Below are 20595 nucleotides of genomic sequence, written 5' to 3'. Positions count from 1 at the left end.
CTGTGAAAAAGTAAAGGCATTAGCATAGAAAGTTAAATGGAAGGAAAAAGTGTGGCAGAAAAAGATTGTAACTTTAGTGAATTAATGATGGTACAACTGTTTAAACGGGTGTTGTTCCTAATTAGAATAAATATAGTTATGCGATACAACCAGCTCTTGGTAAAATACTATTTGAGTTTTTGAGATGCTAATCAGCAGCTAATAGTTGTAAAAAACCAAAAAAAACAACCTTAAATAAACCACATTGTTGCCACGGTAACTGTCTGAAAGTAATAGACCAGAGGGAATAACTGTTCAAAAAGAAAAGCCTCAACTTAAAAAAAAAATCATGAACAAAACCTACAAATCTGAACTAATCCCGTATTTTAATTATTTAAAATTATTAATTCTTCGCTGCACTTTGGGTTTTCTTGGTCCGATTGCAGGGGGAAAATCCTTGCAGTTTCCTCCAGCTCGGTCGTCTTCAAATGAATTTTAAGGGAGTTTATTGTTGTGCATAATGCATGAATACATTTTCCTCCGAGCCCTTAAATTCTGCAGGATTCATTATTTTCAATATTACTTTCTTAATTTATCTGAAGAACACAGATAAAGTCTGGGGACGTCCTGAAGCTGCAGGCTGCTGATATTTCTCTTCATGAGTTCTGCAGTGAACAACTAGAAATGTTTGTCACAACTAATATAAGAGATGAATTCCCTGCAACACCTTTTATGGTGGCGCCTTTAAACAAAAGTTTAATATCTGTTATTTGGGTTATTACAAATGGTAAAGTAGACTCTGGGGGCAAAGCGCTGAGCGGGAATGGAAACGACGAGAAGATTTATCTCCATTAGATGGTAATTGCTATCAGTGTGAGGTTCTCAGAGATGTTAATATGTGAGAAATAAAACAAAAAATTCTCCAAATTAATACCAGATTTGATAGCGTGTGATTAATGCTCTGCTTCCTGATGGAAACGGCGTTGAATGATCGCTTTGAGATGTAAATTCCAGCCAACATTTTTTCTTTTTATTGCTGTTTTTCCTCTGAAAAATTGGATTTGAGGCTTGCGCTGCTGTTGCCGTCGTCTGGATGATTGTTTTCCATATTAATTGCTAAAAATCTCCTCATCATCCGACTATAAACTGTCTGCAGATGATTCATTTGCGCTCATATCATCAAATTTCCCAAAAGCCAGGATGTGGTTGTAACTTTTTTCCCCGTTTATTGCCTGATTATTGAAGTTGTCAGAACATTAAACCTGAATTTCCAAAATCTAATTTGCTCCAATGATTATACCTCTTAATAAGAACAGTTTTGTTTTTACATTCAGACTCTGCAGGAGACTTTAGTGCTTGTTGTGTTGCTCTGTTAGAAACTATTACACCTGGAAAAAAGGAATCTTGTGATAAAAACGATTCATGTGGAGGAGGAATTAGTAATTACATTTTTTCTCCTCGTCTCTGAACTCAACGCTACACAGAAACCCCAGAGTGCTGCTGTGAAATTACCCGATGCTAAGCTACGTCGCTAACATCACAGCTAAGATGGTTCCAGGTGCTTCATCTTCTAAAAACAGGAAACTACAAACCTATAAAATAACACCAAACAGTCAAGAATTAAACAGATGATGAATGTCACCACCAAGATAATCAATACACATCAAACATATTGATTGATTATGGTACAAAATCAACTCTAAACTGGTTTAAAATCTGGATTTAAGGAACTCAGTGTTTTGGTGTTTTGTAGTTTTCTGGAAGTTTGTTCCAGATTTATGGTCCATAGATGCTGAATGCAGCTTCTCCTCGTTTGGTCCGGTTCTGGGGATGCAGAGCAGAACCAGAACCAGCAGACCTGAGAGGTTCTGGAAGGTTGATACAACAGCAGCAGATCTTTAAGCTGTTCAGTAATTTATAAACTAACAACAGTGTCTTAAAGTCTACTCTCTGTCAGTGTAGGGGCTTTAGAACGGGGTGAGGTGCTCTATCAGCCTGGTTTTAGTCAGAACCCGAGCAGCAGCGTTCTGGATCAGCTGCAGCTGGACAGTTGATTTTCATTTTTTATTTTTTGTGAGGACACTGTTGCAGTAATCAATGCGACTAAAGATAAACGCATGGCTGAGTTTCTCTACAGACATTAGTCCTGTAATCCTGGAAATGTTGGTCAGCTGACAGAAGGTTACCGATGAACTTTGTAACCGTCTTTATGTGACTCTGAAGGTTCAGGTCTGGTCTCTGTTCTCCAGCTGTACTGGCTGAAGCCCAGCGCTGACTCTACATCGCTCTTCTTTAGGACAACAATAATAACTTCAGCTTTGTTTCTGTTCAGCAGGAGAAAGTTTTATCACATCCACACATTTATCTGTTCAGTGATTGGATGATTCAGGGTCACCTGGTGACATCATAATGTAGAGCTGGGCATCATCTGCATAGCCAACTCTGTCGTTCATCACAGTCAAAATGCTCCCTGCTAGGAGGAAAAGTTTTCTTCTGAATGTTCCTGTTGTACTGGGTTTGACTTTGATTTGTATTTGAATTGTTTTCTTGTTGCAGCAGAGGAGAAAAACGTAAAAAATGTTGCCTTATCGTCTGTGGAGCAGCTGGGAATCCAAACATGCTTCAGGTACGTGGAATAATTATTGGTTTAATTATGAAACCAATAATTATAATAAATAAATAATGGTTTAATTATTCTAACGAAACTGATGGATTTTACTGAGTTTTGAGTTGGGCTGAAGCGATTAATCGGGACTAATAAATTAATCAAAATGTCGCTTCATGGTTGATTTTTTTCACAATATTCTAGTTTTCTCGAACACCAATTTTCATCATCTGTAAACAATATTCAGCAAATTTACAAGAAATATTTATGAATTATTTAACAGCTGTTAAAAAGACTTTACTGCATTTTGCTAAATATTTTACTGAAGACGTTTCATCCTCTTCCAGTTTTTGTCACATTTGTTGTTCTTAAACTGTAGATTTGAATATCAGGGAGCAGCTTTGTTTTTCTTTTTTTGTAGCCGTTTCCTGACACACACCTCATCTCATATTATTGAATGTTTTTCCTAGTTTGAAGAGAAATTACTGTTGATTTAGTCACACCGGTTGGAGGTTCAAATGATTTAACTAAAGAAAAAAAATTCAACAAAATGTCTTTATTTTTCAGAACAAAGCAGGATTTATTGTACTCTAAATTTACCATCATTAATTAAACTGTGGAGTGGTTTTAAGGAGTCTTTCTGGGTGTAGCTGTTAGAAAATGTTTTTCTCTGCCAGGTGACTTTTATACTACCTGGCACCAGGGATTATGGAGGCTGAAATAAAATAAAAGCTCTGAGAACTGTTGAGACTTTCACAGTAATTCAGTTTGATCTTTATTCTTACGGGGAAATAAAGTGGGGAAATAAAAATGCGATTCTGATGAAAAGCTGGAGAAGCGGAGTAGCAAAAATTCACCAGAGGATTTCACTACCATGATGTTTTTGTTGCCAGGTATGGCTGCTACCTCCAAGTACTACAGGAAGACGCAGAGAGCGGCTTGGAGCTGTTGATGAAACACATGAAGAACTTCCTGTCGACACAGAGAGTGACGACCTCATCGGCTCTTGGTATCCTTTAAAACTGCCTGTGTACAAATTATTAATGTTCTAGGCTTTTCTGGAAAGAAAAATGTCTCTGTTGCCAGTTTGTTTAACCGCTTCTTTGAACAGGTTAGCATAGATCTGTGGTCTAAACAAAGCATGATTGTTAATTTTTTTTTAACACAAAATCATTATTGGATAATAAGATTTGAGCTGTTTTAGGGCGTCTTGTCACTTTAAATCCAAATAAGCTGCTGCTGGTCACGCCCCCAACTCAACTCACACATGAAAATGGCTGCAAACAGGTGCGCAAGTACACAATCGTATGTCTTTGAAAAGCAGAAGTGGAGCGTCCTGCACAACCAACATTTTTGTTCCAAGGCTCTACCTTGGAATGTGACTTAACAATCAGGAGATTTTTTTAAACGGCTCATTAAACTTTAACTTATTACCGAAAAAAACAGCTTGGTGGGTTTTTTTAGCGGTTGGACTGTTTTTGGAAACAGTTGAGACCCAAATTGACGTACAAAGAAATGAAAAAACTGAGTCTTCCATTTTAGATCCCCTTAAATAGTTTCTTTCTTCTATTTTTTAGCCATTCTGATGGTTTGGGACTCCTGAAAAATCAAGCTCATGGTTGAGTCAATAAATTTTGCCCACATCACCACACCTCCACCACTGTGCTGGATGGTTGCTGAAATATCTCTACTCATCTGATTAAAGAAGTCCAAAAGTCTTCAGGTTCATTTAGATGTATCTTTATGAACATTATCTGTGCTCCTTTATTCGAGAAAAAGAGTTTTTCACCTTCAACCCGTCCAAACAAACCGTCCCTGTTTAGTCTTTTGTTGCCATTAGAGCTATAGAATATGAACACCCTTGAACTAGACCGTCCATTAACCGCGTTAACCTTGAAATCTCCACATTAAACATCTCATACTGAAAACCAGAGAGTGATGTTCCTGTGGTGCTGATAAGCCACCGACGTCCCTGTTGACAGAGATTAAATCAGCTTCTGTCTGATCAACACAATACACTTGATCTTCCATCTGTGTCTCCAGGAGCTCAGCCTCCTTTTTGTCCCAAATGACATCCGGTAGCCACATCTCTCCTCTAGTCTCCTTTACAAAAAGGAGATAAAGAATCCTGACTAGAAACCAGAGTTTATATTAGTTTTATTTTTATTTTGTTGTGACGTTTTGTTTGTCTAATTCAGTTAGTTTTAATTAGTTTTTACAGTGTGTTTCTTAGTTTTAATTAGTTTTTACAGTGTGTTTCTTAGTTTTTATTAGTTATTGGTTTAATATTGTTTAGTTTTTTCATACTTTGGTTAATTTTTAGGTTAAAGTATTGTGATTTTGTTTACATTGATTAGGTAATAAATACTCAACAGAAGATTCTGTAAAAATGAACAACTGACTGTCGTAATTTGCTGACAGTTGACAAACAGCTTGTTTTAGGGGAAAAAATCAGTTCAGAAGGCTATTAAATAGATTTATAGACACAAAAACCCCCCACACCATTAGACTGATTGAATTTTTCCCAAAAAAACAGAGAAAATTTTCCAATTTTTCAGTGGGAAAGATTTTTGGATTTTCCCACTGAGTGAAAAACAGAAATTCACCAGACACAAACACACACCTGCAGTTTTTAATTAATGTTTAAATTTTTTGTAGAAAAAAAAATCAAAAAGGTTTCTTTTGTAATTATTTAGTTATTTACATGAATTATTTTTAAAATACAAACATTTCCACAGAACGTGATATTTTGCTCTGTTTGATGATGCATTTTTAAAATATTTTTAAACATTAATTGATCAGTTACTCGGTACTTGTGTAACTTTCTTACTATTATTTCTTGGACTTTGTACTTTTGAGGACAATTTTTGGGAACTAAAACCGACTATAAAGGGAGAAGTACTGAAAAACCAGGCTGAAATTTGAGCTTTTACTCATTTAAAAACCCCTAAAATACATTTTTAATTTACTTTAAATATGTGTGGGCGTGCTGTGGTGGCGTAGGGGATAGTGTGACCCACTTTTGGAGGCCTTCAGTCCTCGACGTGGCCGTCATGGGTTCGATTCCTGGACCCGGTGACATTTGTTGCATGTCTTCCCCCTTTCCTGTCAGCCTGCTGTCATATAAGGGACACTAGAGCCACAAAAAGACCCCCTGATGGGAAAAAAAAAGAAAAAAGTTTAAAAAATAAATGAAAAATAAAATATGGTTTTAGAATGTTATGTGTTTTATGAATTGAAACGAAGCAACATTTTTAAAATCTCCACAAACTCAAATGACTTCAGCAGGAGTTTGAAATGAGGAAATAAAAAGTAACTCTGTAAATTAGCAGTAAAAAAGTAGCTTAATGAATTTTCTCTGTTGCTGCCTGACAGTGGATCAAAATGGGTTTTCTCCCCTCTGGGACGATGCTTTATTTATGATTCCTTATTTAAAAATGATGTCTTGACAGAGTTCATTACAAATTTATAACGGTTGTCTGTCAATGAGATTCAAAGAGCATTCATTTGTTGCAGGACTGGACCAACAAACGGCTCATTTCTGTTTAAATTCAGGTATTATCTCTTAACACCAGATTTGTTTTTATAGAAAACAAATCTTTCTCTTAGTTCATCAAAGAAAAGAATCGTTTCACCAGAGAGATTTTAATTAACAAGAGAAGGAAGATGCATTTCTGCACAAGTTGTTAAAGTTTTCTCTTCAACTAGATGTCAAACCGCATTGCATGATGAACCAGGCTTTAAATGAAATATATTCCATCCTATTCATTTAAAACAATGCCACGGTGATTTTCTGTCATCTTAAAAAAACAAAACCTGCATGTTAATAAATGCCAGATGCATAAAACATGAGGCATAGCTCTGAGTCATGGCGACTCTTCACATTTAAGCAACCAAAATCTATCCTCCCATGTATCTGACATTTTAACCAGCCATCAGAACAGATGGCGCTCTCAGCAGGCGCTCGCATTCATGTAAATGTGCAGCTGGAAAAATGAATTTTAAGGAATTTCCTCAGTAAATATGAGACAATCGGATTGTTGTTGTATAAAACCGCCTTGAGTTTTTGTTCTAGGAATGTAATTATCATAAATATGATTAAAATTCAGTGTATTAGTTTACGGGTTTGACATTTTTTACCCTTTATTTTGATTTTTCTAAACTAGCGTCCAAACATTTAGAATCGGCAGGTTGAAAGTACTCGTATTGTTGTTTTTAAATGTAAAAAAATAGATATTTTTGGCAATTTTTCTCTTTATTTTGCTAAAAAAAAAAACCCCAAAACAATTCCTTACCAAATATTTTTGGTCCAGTGTCTAGTGTAATTATCTCAGTTCAGTTGTAATGAGACAAACCAACTTACAAGTGACTTTTCAGCAAGATATCAGAGCTTGTTTTAAATAAATAATTTCTTAATATTGGTTCAAAAATTACTGGTTCAGTTGGCAGATTATTTCACTTATAACCTGGGAAAAATGTTTCATAATAAGTGAAATAATCTGCCAGTGGGATTAGTCTGTTTTCATTAATATTAAGGAAATATTTGTTTAAAACAAACCTTTACATCTTGCTGAAAAGTCACTTGTTTTAAGGATATTTGCATTAGAAACTAGACAAAATTACTTGGTAAGGTTTTATGTTTTTGCAGTGTAGAAATTATTGAAGGACTTTTCTGAATTCAAATTCCTAATAAGAGTAATATTTTTTAAAAGTCTTTTCTCTCAGTATACATGGTAATATTCAAGTAAAGATTATTTTTCAGCCCATTTCAGCAGTTGAAAGTGTTTGCAGCATAAAAACATCATACATTAATGAATTAATTTAAACTAAACATTACATTTTGTTATTTTGTCTGGTTATTAAGAATCAAAAACTAAAGATCATTTTTCTGGAAAGTGTGTTTAGAACCCATAAAGTGACGGCAAAAAAGGTATTTTTAACACAATTAATTAATACTTTGCTGTAACATAAGCATGGATTTATGGAGCGGGTTTATTTGTAAGCTACCTGTTTGTATTTTCCTGCTGTTTTAAAGATGCAGTCTGGATCATTTTGTTGGTTTTCCAGCCTTGACTTGGTTCTGCAGAGAGTCTGCAGGACGGGTATCCGGGCCACGACTGGCTGGCCTCCACAGTTTTCCTCATCATGGCAGGAAACGTGGAGCGATCTTTGCATCTGCTGCTCAACCTCTCCTGCCAGCTTTCCTCTGCGTTCATCTGGCCTGCAAGGATTCACGCATCTGTACGGAGAAAGAATGATGCTTTTAATCTAAATTACTTATTTCAAACAGACTTTAAAAACAAGTAACCAGCAGGACAAGAGAAAACATCTCCATACATAACCAGGAACAAATGGCACTACCTTTCTGTTTAAAAAAATAAGAACACTTATTTAATCCCACCTTTAATCTGAATTTAATGAAACATAACACTTAAACTCAGTAATTATAATAAATATGTATTTAAACACCAGTTATGACGTTTAATCCCTAAAAAACAGATAACTTATAAAAAAAGAAAAATGCAAGATGGTGGCCATTTTTCAAGATGGCCACCATAGTTGTAATAGAAAAATCATTTTTGCACTAAAGTGACCAATTAGGTGATTGTATTTGGTGTCAGATCATAACCTACATATCATTTGATATATTTTGTTGAACTTTTTTTTTTTTTCAAAATGGCTGCCATGGTTGAAATAGAGAATATATGTTTGCACTAAAATCGGCAGTAGTTATTGCCAGTGGTGAGCAAAGCTAACCAAAAGGTTTGGTTCACTAACCAATAATTCATTAAACAAGAATCTTAGTTACGCTAACACTAAACCACTAAACTCATAAAGAAATTAGCAGAAGCTAATGCTAACCATTAGGGCTAATGATGTGAGACTCAAACTGGAAGTTTCCATTTTGATAATCTTTGTACATTTTATTGCCTTAAAATTGTATAAATAAGGTGACCAAAGTCAAAAATGTATGATGTGACAAATGAATCCCATGGCAATAATTGCTTTAAAAGGCTCAAAAACGGCAGCCATCTTGAAAAATGGCCACCATCCTGAAATTCAAGTGGGTTGCAATTTTTTTTGTGCTCGTTTTCACACTTGAAAGATCCTTACAGTAATATCTGGTGCATTACGTACTTTGTAATATAGTTTTTAAACCAATAAGTTGCTACAGAAAAGAATTTCCCTTTTGATTTTTTAACATGTTTATAGCAGAAAATGCCAAACAGAGAAAAGTGCCTGAAAGTTGTGAATGGAAAAATGACAAAACAAATCGAATATTAAAAGGAAAATATTCCCTCAGAGGAATAATTATACAGTTTTAAATAATGGTGGAAAATTTGCTTATATCATTCCAACTCTTCATCCTGTCCACCACTGTGATGCTCCATTGCCACTTTGGAAACACAATAGTCTATTTTCTCAGTTTTTACAGAATGTTGGACTCTTTCTGTCATTAACAGGTTAAACTTGACAAATGAAGAAGAAATTGTATCAGAAAACATGAAAGCACTCAATCTTCAGCGCTGTCTCTACATCTTTCCCTCCACATGTTTGTATCGGTGCTGAAGTAAAACGTCAGTTGATGAGCTTCATTTGATTTTACCGCGGCAGGTTCACGTCCCTCAGGAAGTAGCCGAATCGGGAATCTCTCCAGTCTACTGGTGCACGGCTCATTATGTGGAGATGCTGCTGAAAGCTGAGGTCCCTCTGGTCCATTCTGCCTTCAGGATGTCTGGCTTCACTCCTTCACAGGTAAAATCTGCAGATGATTTGACGTGAAGATTCGTTTGCTTCGGTTCTTAAATGAACAGTTGGTTGGTTTGTATAGAGATTATAAAGGAACGTTTCTTTAGTATTGATCCAATTATTTCAAAGTCCGTTTGACAGGTTTTATTGACATTTCAACTTTAATCTTTTTCGGTAACACTTTGACGGGTTGTGAATAAGACTGTCATAACACCGTCATAAACGTCACGTGACACCGTCATAAACGTGACATAACATCGTCATAAACGTCACGTGACACCGTCATAAACGTGACATAACACCGTCATAAACGTGACGTAACACCGTCATGAACGTGACATAACCCCGTCATAAACGTCACGTGACACCGTCATAAACGTGACATAACACCGTCATAAACGTGACGTAACACCGTCATAAACGTCACGTGACACCGTCATAAACGTGACATAACACCGTCATAAACGTGACGTCACACCGTCATAAACGTCACGTGACACCGTCATAAACGTGACGTGACACCGTCATAAACTTCACGTGACACCGTCATAAACGTGACATAACACCGTCATAAACGTGACATAACACCGTCATAAACGTCACGTGACACCGTCATAAACGTGACATAACACCGTCATAAACGTGACGTAACACCGTCATAAACGTCACGTGACACCGTCATAAACGTGACATAACACCGTCATAAACGTGACGTAACACCGTCATAAACGTCACGTGACACCGTCATAAACATGACGTAACACCGTCATAAACGTCACGTGACACCGTCATAAACGTGACATAACACCGTCATAAACGTGACGTGACACCGTCATAAACGTGACATAACACCGTCATAAACGTGACATAACACCGTCATAAACGTGACGTAACACCGTCATAAACGTCACGTGACACCGTCATAAACGTGACGTAACACCGTCAAACGTCACGTGACACCGTCATAAACGTGACATAACACCGTCATAAACGTCACGTGACACCGTCATAAACGTGACATAACACCGTCATAAACGTGACATAACACCGTCATAAACGTGACATAACACCGTCATAAACGTGACGTAACACCGTCATAAACGTCACGTGACACCGTCATAAACGTGACATAACACCGTCATAAACGTGACGTAACACCGTCATAAACGTCACGTGACACCGTCATAAACGTGACATAACACCGTCATAAACGTGACGTAACACCGTCATAAACGTCACGTGACACCGTCATAAACGTGACGTAACACCGTCATAAACGTCACGTGACACCGTCATAAACGTCACGTGACACCGTCATAAACGTGACGTAACACCGTCATAAACGTCACGTGACACCGTCATAAACGTGACGTAACACCGTCATAAACGTCACGTGACACCGTCATAAACGTGACGTGACACCGTCATAAACGTGACATAACACCGTCATAAACGTGACATAACACCGTCATAAACGTGACAACACCGTCATAAACGTGACATAACACCGTCATAAACGTGACGTAACACCGTCATAAACGTGACGTAACACCGTCATGAACGTGACATAACACCGTCATAAACGTGAAGTGACACCGTCATAAACGTGACATAACACCGTCATAAACGTGAAGTGACACCGTCATAAACGTCAGTAAGTCTTCATGAATATTTATGACTGTTGTCATAAAGTGTCATTCGGTAAATCATGACACTTTTAATACAAAGTTGACATTATTCAAAATGTCTTTGTCATGTCACTTTGACATTAACTAAGAAATCATGATCTGACATAAATTTGTTATAAAAGTATTACTGATTAAACCTTAAGATTAATAACATAAAGCTACATAATTTTTAAAGTTTTTTGTTGTCATGTTTATGATGATGTCATGTCAGTCTTATTCACAACCCGTCAAATAATGTGTTGCCTTTTTTCTCTTAATTTGACTTTTTCTCGAAATTAGTAAATGACTAAAAAAATTCATCCTTTTTTCTCTAGTTTATCTTAATACGCCACAGAATTTATGTATTGATCTGAAAAATATTACAACTTGATTGTAACACGTTAATTTAACATCTTCATTTGTTAAATTAAAATTTGGTTCTGCCCGTCTTAACAACTCAAAACGTTGATCCTTACTAATTTTAGCATTTTATCCTGTTGAATTAATGTAGGATTCATGAAGGGCTTTACGGTAGAGGGGAAAGTCTTCAGCAGGAGGAGAAGGAGCTTCTATTTGTCGTCTTCTGAGCTCAATCTCTGTTTTCTGACTTCATTACATTTTGAAAGCTTTGACATTGAATCTTTTTGCTTTTTGAAATAGTAAAATAGCTTAAAAAGTCGGACCCCTTTTCATCTTTGCCTGAGTTTCATGATAACGTTGCAGAAAAAGCTTTTTTCAGCTTGATCGTTTTTCTGTTTTTGATCCTGTTTTTGGCATCTCGGTGGCCGGCCGTCTCGGTTCGTCTCATGATCAGCAGGAGGGCCGTCAATAAGATTCTTCACATTCGCTTCAAAGATCTGAACTCCCCATCTCTGGGCTGACGAATATGTTAACCTCCACATGTTCTCATCTCTGTTTAGACGATAATGGGCAGACTTATTCGGTCTTTTATTGGAAGTTGTAGCTCAGAAATAATGCATCTTAATGCTCTGATATTTGTTCAGGAGGTTGTGTGCATGGAGGCAGGTTTTCAGTCACACCGGATCTTTGAAGCTTTATTCTCTTTTTCTTTTTTGATAAACACGTTAGTGCTCAGGGTGTAAAAACTATTACATTATAAGTACATTTTACATGCCAATATAAGTTTAGTTCATTTCATCATATTGAGAACCATTTGTTTGAAGAGAGGCAGGCAGAATTCAGGCACCTTTTTATGTAACACATTATTCTTTATTTTGAAAAAAGTGCCGCAACTAAACATTATGTTAGTAATTGATTAATCGATTATCACAACGATTAATCGGTTAAAAAAAGGCGCATTTTGCATATTTTTCATTTACCTTTTTTATACAATGTTAGAATTACATCAAAAATGCAAATGAATAGTTAAATTTCTTTTTTAAATAAGAAAATAAACATTTTATTGCCTAAAATGCAATACATTCCTTTAGTGAACGCTGCTCATAGCAAAGAATGCATCTGTAGCGTAAATATACACCTCAATAGGACTGATCTGCTGATTATTTTATCAATTAACTGTGTAGTAAAAAGTATATTTATTAATTTTGATTTACAGAATTTCAACCATGTTGGAGTAAAACATCTACAGAGAAAAGATTGATCTTAAAAGCTTATTTTTAACTTTTGTACAGTTTGGACTTTATTACTGCTCTGAGTATGCTGCTCTTTCAGCAAATGGCCTTTTTACTTTGTACTCTTCAGTTAACAATGAATTGATTATACAAATAATTGATTAATCGTGATTAATCGTTTTGTGTCTTCTGTTGTAAACGTGGATATTAGTGTAGCGGTAGAGCTGACTAGCACAGGCCGTCTCTCCCTTCCTGCTGTGAGTTTAACGTTCGGCTACAGAACCTCCTCCCAGTGGGTAACTGAACCCTGCGGTGCAGAAACATTGTTGGTTCTGTTTAGTTCTGCTTGGATTGAACTCCTGGGTTGTTAAAGGCTCCTGTGGTTCTTATTACAGGTTTCAACAGATAAACTGTGTGGTACACTTCACACATTTTCTCTCTTTTTCTGGGAAGGAACAAAAAATTATTCTGTGGCCAGTTTATGGTGTTAACCACCTAGAGGTCTGAAAATGAAATCAAGTTGCTCAGAGAGCCCTCTAGAGGCTCCTTCAATTTGCAAGTCTAAAACCAAACATTTGTCAGAAGTGCAGTCTGGGATTTATTCTCATGCCAAAAGTCTCTAAGCAAATTGAGACTGAATTGGGTTGAGTTTCAAGTGATCTGCCCCATTTTGCTGCTAAATCATATCAAACGATTTTTCTGTAATTGGGGATGAAATGATTAATCGTGATTAATCACTAGAGTTTATCTTTATATGCCTTCATCCCAACAGAGGCTACACCGTTATTTTTGTCTTTACAGCTGAAACAAAACAAATCATAAAAATGTTAGCACGTTTGTGTTTTGCTTACTCAATATATTTGCTTTTATGGATGAAACGATTAATTATGATGAACTGATTAATCGTTAACTGGAATATACAGGCTAAAAAAATACCAATTGATGAAACAGCAGCAAGTAAACTAAACTAAAACGTTAAAAAAAGGTAAACGGATATGAAAACACAAGAGCAGCCAGTCTGCATCTAACGATTAATCAATTAAAAAACTGGCATTCTGTAAATGTTTCATTCAGTCTGTTAAGCCATTTTACACAATAACAGAAATATGTTAAAGATGCATAAAAAAATTATTTTGTTCCTTTTTTAAATGAGCATTTTATTGCCTAAAATCCAGTAACACTATCTGTAGCTAAAAACATATTTCTAAGTGCAGTGCAGAATTGATCTGTTTTTTTTTTATATTAAATGTAAAATATATGCAGTTTTAGCTTAATTACTGCACTGAATATGTTGTTTCTTTAGCATTTTTTGAGTCTGTATACTCTAGTTAATCAATTCAGCCGTAAACGCAAACAGAACAAAAATGTGCGAACATTTTTAGCGATTTATTTCTTGTTTTGAAAAGCAGTTAAGACAAAAACCAATGGTGTATCTTCCATAGCCTTAATTTTTAAAGTAAAGGCATATTTATTTCCTGGAACAATGTGGAAAGAGTGATGCTAAATTATCTTGTGATTTTATTGATCGGCAGGTGTGCCTCCACTGGCTCACTCAGTGTTTTTGGAATTATCTGGACTGGACCGAGATCTGCCAGTACATCTGCACCTGTGTGCTGATGGGTCCAGATTACCAAGTCTACCTGTGCGTGGCTGTTTTCAAACACCTGGAGCCTGAGATCCTGGAGCGCACGCAGTCCCAAGAGCTGCAGATCTTCCTGAAGGTAAACCACAGTCTGATGCTAACATGCATCTGGAGTTCAGAAGTATTTGATTTCCACCCTTAGAGACAACATGGAGGCCTGCGATTTTCATCCTAGGTTTACCTCAGCTGAAAGACAGTCTGGCAATCAATGTATGGTTCTTCAGTAATTTCCATTTTAATGCATGGAATAAGCGCTGGATGGATTTTGGCCCATTCCTCCTTACAGGTCTTGCAGGTTTCAGGGCTGCTGCTAGTTTACAGAAATGTAACTCTTTTTCCAAAGATTTTCCGTTGGGTTCAGGTCTGGAGACTCTCACTCCACTGGCTACATTATATCCCTCTTTTTCACTGCAGTCAGCGTCATGTTTCATCCAACTTCTCTCACTGATGTGAGAAATGCCTTATAAATCCGGACGTCTGAAAATAGGACGTATTGGAATTACGGAAATTAATTTGCTGAGCAGAAACACGCAAATTATGGAATAAGAACTGACGTTTTTTGATACAAATGTTTTTGTGCAAAGATGATCCAACAACATTTCTTCAGTCAGACGCCCCCAAACGAAGTCAGTGTTCATAAAGGTAACAGTTATAAAATACATAATATTTTCCCACCCAACTTTATACTCAAAAAATAGTCAGTATTTAAACAGTACAATTTTATAAAATCAATCAGCTTTAATTTCTAAGTACAACTTAATTATCTTTTAAGCCAATAGAAACTGCTTAGTTTTAACTGCCATACAAATCTATTCAATTATATTAATTGTAACTTTGTTACATGTTTCTGTGTGTAGCATTGATCTTGGTTTTTCAAAGTTTTCTGCTACCAATGATTTGTCGCTGCTGCTGCTGCGTCTTCAGTTTTAGCTTTCCTCACTGATTCACATGAATTATGAATGAAGATAATCAGCTATTGCAGCATCTCCAACTGATGAATGGACTCAACGGTTTTATCTAAACTTGTTCTGATTAAGGTATGAAACCCTCAGTAGCCATCAGACAAGCTGCCATGGACCATTTCTGTGAATAAAACATCAGACTTTATCTGAGGAAGTTCATCTAATGAGCTGCAGAAACAGAAAGAGAAACTTCCACACCCTCTGTCCTGAGTTGAACTGAGAAAGTTTTTGTCATGCCTCTTTGCATCCAATCTTCCTGCCGTCCGTCTCTGTGGGAATAATGTGAAGAGAGTATTTTACCCAGACAGATGTGGTTTTAGGACATTAAGGTGTTCTCTCTTCCTGTCTCACTGGGGCTATATATCTATATTTCATCTAAATTAAAATTTGAAAAGGGAAAAGTCTCGTTCCAGTCGAGTCCAGTTGGGGTTTAACTTCAGCAAAGCTGAAAGAGTTGGTTCTGTTTCCCACCGACCCACAGGCTACATGGAGCCGCCATCTTTTATTCATCTAAAAGCTCAATAAAATTAGTTTTTAGATGATATTTTATTTACAACAGGACATGGATAGTGTTTACAAAATGGCTGCAAAAGGAGTGAAAACATTTAACATCTAAGTTAATTAATGTCAGATCTGTGAAAACTCTGATTTCACACAATAATCTGGTTCTACTCAGATTATTTCACTTACAAAACATTTTTCCGTGTGATAACTGAAATAATCTGCCAGTAAATATTAAGGAATTATTAACTTACAACAAGCTCTTACATGTAGCTGAAAAGTTACTTGTAAGTTGGTTTTGTTATATTTGAAGGTTCATTTTACTCAACTTTGTAAAACAAAACCCTGATTTTTATATATTAATGTGCGACGGCGTGTTTGGGCCATTTCTACTAAACAAATCTTACATTTTGAGATAATTCCCAGAAAACGTCTGAAATTAATATAAAAAGTTTTGACAGAAATTTACTTCGTATTAGTAAGATTTTCAGAAATAAAATTTTTAATGGTGCAAAAATCATCACTAAGCTAATGTATGAATTGTAATTTATTTTTCCAGTATATTTCATGCAAAAAGCTTCATAAATGAAACTTTTAAACAGACGATGGAACAGAAATACATTTACTCTGTGTTGACGTTTCTCCTGAGGCTGCAGTTCCTCCCCTAAAATTCCAAATTATTTTCTAAATAATGTATAAAAAATTTTTTTGTTTTATTTATCTTAAGCAAAAGTTTTAGGAGTTTTGTTCGACCCACACTATATATTTATCATAATGGCAAAATTAATCGTACAACAAAAGTTTAAATCCTTTCAGTCTCAAAATTATTTAATCTGAAAATATTAATTTGCAACCAGTGAAAAAAGCAGCTCCATTTAATCTAAGATGTTTGTCAAGAAACGGTTCAATAATAAAGACTTTAGTCGTTAAAAGTTTCGTTTTGTGTTTATTTGAATAGATTCGGTTCAATTTTATTTATTGTGAAGATGCTGTTTATCAACGAGATAAAAATAATTTACAATCCTTTAGTTGTTTTTGTCTATTTCATTTATTTTACCTTTCTGGTTTTAATAAGTTATTTCTTTCAATAATTAAACTGGTAAACTTCTGTCAATGTTAATATTTTTAATTAATTTCTTCAGTTTTAGCATAACTCGTTCATCATGTGCTGTCAACTTTAAAACATCGTAGAAATCTCCAGTAATTAGCAGGTTAATTAAGCTGCCTAATGATCTCCTAAATGCTAATGTTTGACATATTGTGAAGATCTTCGGGACGTTAAGCAGCTCCTGTCACCTTTCAGGACAAAAACATTTATAATGCTGGGAAAAAACGTTATTCCTTTTCCATTTGTCACAGTTTGGTGTTTCAGAACAAAAACCAATTTAAACATCAAAGATGATAAAAAGATTTAAATGATGGATTCATTATTGAAAACAAAGAAACCTGCATGAATGTAGCTTTACAACAGTAAACATTTTAAAAAATTACCAAGTTTCCTCACTGAAATATCAAACCCAGCAGCTAATTTCTGTTTTGTGAGATTAAATTGGTGTCAATGAGACGCTAATATAAAATGTCCAAATGTTTTCAACTGAAATGTGAGACACAGCAACACTGTTTTATACACTGTAAACTAAATCTTACAAAGTATTTTTGGTCTAGTTTCAAGCGCAAATTAACTTAAAATAAGATAAAACTAACTTACAAGTAATTTTTCAGGAAGACATAGGAGTTTGTTTTAATTAAATAATTTCTTAATGTTCATAAAGACAAAACTTTTTCCACCGGCAGCTAAAATGAAAAGACATTGGAACTAGTGATTTTTCATGGATATTCAGGAATCACTGATTTCAAATAATCCCATTTCTTACTGAAAAGTTTTTGTTTTATTTCAATAATGGCAGCACTAGAAACTAGATCAAAATTACTTGGTAAGATTTAGTGTTTTTGCAGTGTACGACTCTCAGGTTGTTAATAAATTCAATAGATTAAGGCTTGTTGTTCATATTGTCATCTTTGGTGACGTTGTGTGAAATAAATATTTGTTTGTTTTATCATAAGCTGAGCTTCTCAGAAGCTCTGGTGTTGAAAATCCTCCATCAAAGTGGAAAATAAACTGAGCCTCCCTTTCTAACGTCATTACTGGCTGAGTCCGCTGAAGGCCGAGGGACGGATAACGAGTGAGGGCAGAGTCACGCTGGGCGCCGCCTTCGGACTGCTAACTGTCCTCAGGGTCTGGCTGATAATTGACGGAGCCACTCACAGAAACCTCTGCAGCTTGGCGGTGACTCTCATCTGCTCTGCTTGAGTGTCTGCATTACCCACAAGGCCGAGGGTTGCCATGACAGACGCAAACTTAGACCCGAGCAACAACCGTGGCAGCTGAAATAAAACCCTGCAGCGCTTTTGTTTAGCCGAGACGTTTCTACATCTTAAGGTTTTCAACAGGTGTCTTTTCTATTTTCATATGTTAAGTGTTTTAATAAAATTTTTTCTTTAAAGCTTTTCCTAAGATTTCTGGCTGTAGTGACCACGCTGCAAAAATATTGAATCCTCAGTATTTTTCTCCTGGTTTCTGTTATAAACGTCTTTGCACACTTGAAACAAGACCAAACTAACTTAGAAGTAATTTTTCAGCCAATTATAAGACTTGATTTAGGTCAACAATTCCTTCATCTTCCAACCTTTTTCCAAACAACTGTTGCCTGGACAATATGACTGAAAAAATATCAAGATATAAGCATTTCATATCAGTCGATATCAATGGTTATTGATTAGTTGTTTGAAGTATTGCCAAACTGATGGTTCGACGTTTCCTGTTTTAGCCAATTTTTATTCCACACTGAGTTTTTTTAAGCAGTTATGAAGCACAGAGGCAAAACTTTAAACTGCTGCTGGGCAAGTTACTCAACAGGCTGTTGCTAGGTAACCAAGGAAGGAGTGAGTTAGTTGTTGCTAGGTAACCAAGGAAGGAGTGAGTTAGTTGTTGCTAGGTAACCAAGGAAGGAGTGAGTTAGTTGTTGCTAGGTAACCAAGGAAGGAGTGAGTTAGTTGTTGCTAGGTAACCAAGGAAGGAGTGAGTTAGTTGTTGCTAGGTAACCAAGGAAGGAGTGAGTTAGTTGTTGCTAGGTAACCAAGGAAGGAGTGAGTTAGTTGTTGCTAGGTAACCAAGGAAGGAGTGAGTTAGTTGTTGCTAGGTAACCAAGGAAGGAGTGAGTTAGTTGTTGCTAGGTAACCAAGGAAGGAGTGAGTTAGTTGTTGCTAGGTAACCAAGGAAGGAGTGAGTTAGTTGTTGCTAGGTAACCAAGGAAGGAGTGAGTTAGTTGTTGCTAGGTAACCAAGGAAGGAGTGAGTTAGTTGTTGCTAGGTAACCAAGGAAGGAGTGAGTTAGTTGTTGCTAGGTAACCAAGGAACGAGTGAGTTAGTTGTTGCTAGGTAACCAAGGAACGAGTGAGTTAGTTGTTGCTAGGTAACCAAGGAACGAGTGAGTTAGTTGTTGCTAGGTAACCAAGGAACGAGTGAGTTAGTTGTTGCTAGGTAACCAAGGAACGAGTGAGTTAGTTGTTGCTAGGTAACCAAGGAACGAGTGAGTTAGTTGATTCCAATCACGTTGCTTAAGAGAGGTTGAGAGGTTGAGCAGCCTACATTCCTCTGCCTACATTCCCCAGAATGCTGTGGGGTTCTGGATCGGAGTTCAGTGATTATTCTCTATAATAAATATTCTATCAGACGTATTACATATTATTGATTTGTTGTCCAGCCCTAGTTGTTCCTTTGATTTGGTGTCAAGAAGTGAAAGATTTCCCCTTCGTTCTCAAGGAAACGACTCCAAATGAAACGGTTAAAAGCTCAGTTTAATCTGTAATGAGCTCTTAAGTTGATCTATAAAGTATATAGAGCATATATTTCACATTTATAGCTCAGGCACTTGAAAGCTAAAACACACTGATTATAATTTATGACACGTTACAACAAATGACCCTTATCTCCATCTACTTCCTCTTTAATTTTAAACATCTTAACAAAAGAAATTTTATTTTCCATCTGTAGGAGGAGCCGATTAAAGGGTTTGAGTTCAGCGGCTACCTGGAGTTCATGATGGGACTTCAGCGCAGCTACCGGGAAATCGTTCTGACCGACATGGAAAGCATCAGAAACCCTCCAGAGTAAAACCTTCACTCACATTCTGGTCGCTAAGTTGGAGATATTCGAACAATATCTGAGCATAATGGAGTAATTTAAGCCTAGATGTCTGAAATATTTATGTGTAACTGTGTTTTCTGCCTGGTGAATAAACAGAATAACTGCAGTGAGATTATATTGGATCCCAACATTCAGCTTCCATCCTCACCATGAAAATCTCCACCAGATCATATCTGTAAAAATGTGTTTATTTTGGGAGTATTGTACACAAAACTTGGTGTTTATTTATTCCTATTGTGTAAATATTAATTCCTGAGTTTTTGTATGAAGATGTTCTCGTTCTGAAGTATTAAAATAAGGTTTTCAATTCATGTTGGGGCTTTTTCTTTTTATCTCCTGCTTTATAGTTTAAAGTCAACACACAAACATTTTCACCAAACAGAAGAGAAAACGGTTTCTCTGGTTTTAAAAAACACAACAAGCTTTGATCTTACAGTGGGAAAATATTTCATGATTTATTTGACTTGTGAACGTGGATTTAACCGACTTCAACATTCAACACACACAGCAGGAAATCAGGTATAAATACTGTTTACACTGTAAAAACAACGTCTTAGCAGGTATAGTTGGTCTAGTTTCTAGTGTAAATATATTAGTACACTGAATAAGAAAAACTAATTTACAAGCAACTTTTTAAGCAACGTATAGAAATGATTTTAAGTCAATAATGGATCTATAAATTATTGACTTA

At 36.0% G+C, this 20595-nt stretch overlaps 1 protein-coding gene across 3 annotated transcripts in view; it reads left to right on the top strand.

The window, feature by feature from the left end:
* tbc1d32 (TBC1 domain family, member 32) overlaps positions 1 to 20215 on the top strand; it is a 61121-nt gene extending 40906 nt beyond the window's left edge. For 2 of the 3 annotated variants that reach the window (XM_044106126.1, XM_044106125.1), the window contains exons 29-34: positions 2536 to 2605; positions 3478 to 3593; positions 7671 to 7825; positions 9200 to 9340; positions 14126 to 14314; positions 19752 to 20215. In XM_044106126.1, the coding sequence (XP_043962061.1) occupies positions 2536 to 2605; positions 3478 to 3593; positions 7671 to 7825; positions 9200 to 9340; positions 14126 to 14314; positions 19752 to 19871 (791 nt within the window). In that variant the 3' untranslated portion in view covers positions 19872 to 20215. The remainder of the gene's footprint in view (positions 1 to 2535; positions 2606 to 3477; positions 3594 to 7670; positions 7826 to 9199; positions 9341 to 14125; positions 14315 to 19751) is intronic. The other variant, XM_044106128.1, reaches the window with a different exon arrangement.
* Positions 20216 to 20595: the final 380 nt, after the last annotated feature.

The sequence above is a fragment of the Gambusia affinis genome, linkage group LG22 (genome assembly GCF_019740435.1).
Source record: "Gambusia affinis linkage group LG22, SWU_Gaff_1.0, whole genome shotgun sequence".
Classification (NCBI taxonomy): domain Eukaryota; kingdom Metazoa; phylum Chordata; class Actinopteri; order Cyprinodontiformes; family Poeciliidae; genus Gambusia; species Gambusia affinis.
This window is presented reverse-complemented; position numbering and strand designations above follow the sequence as displayed.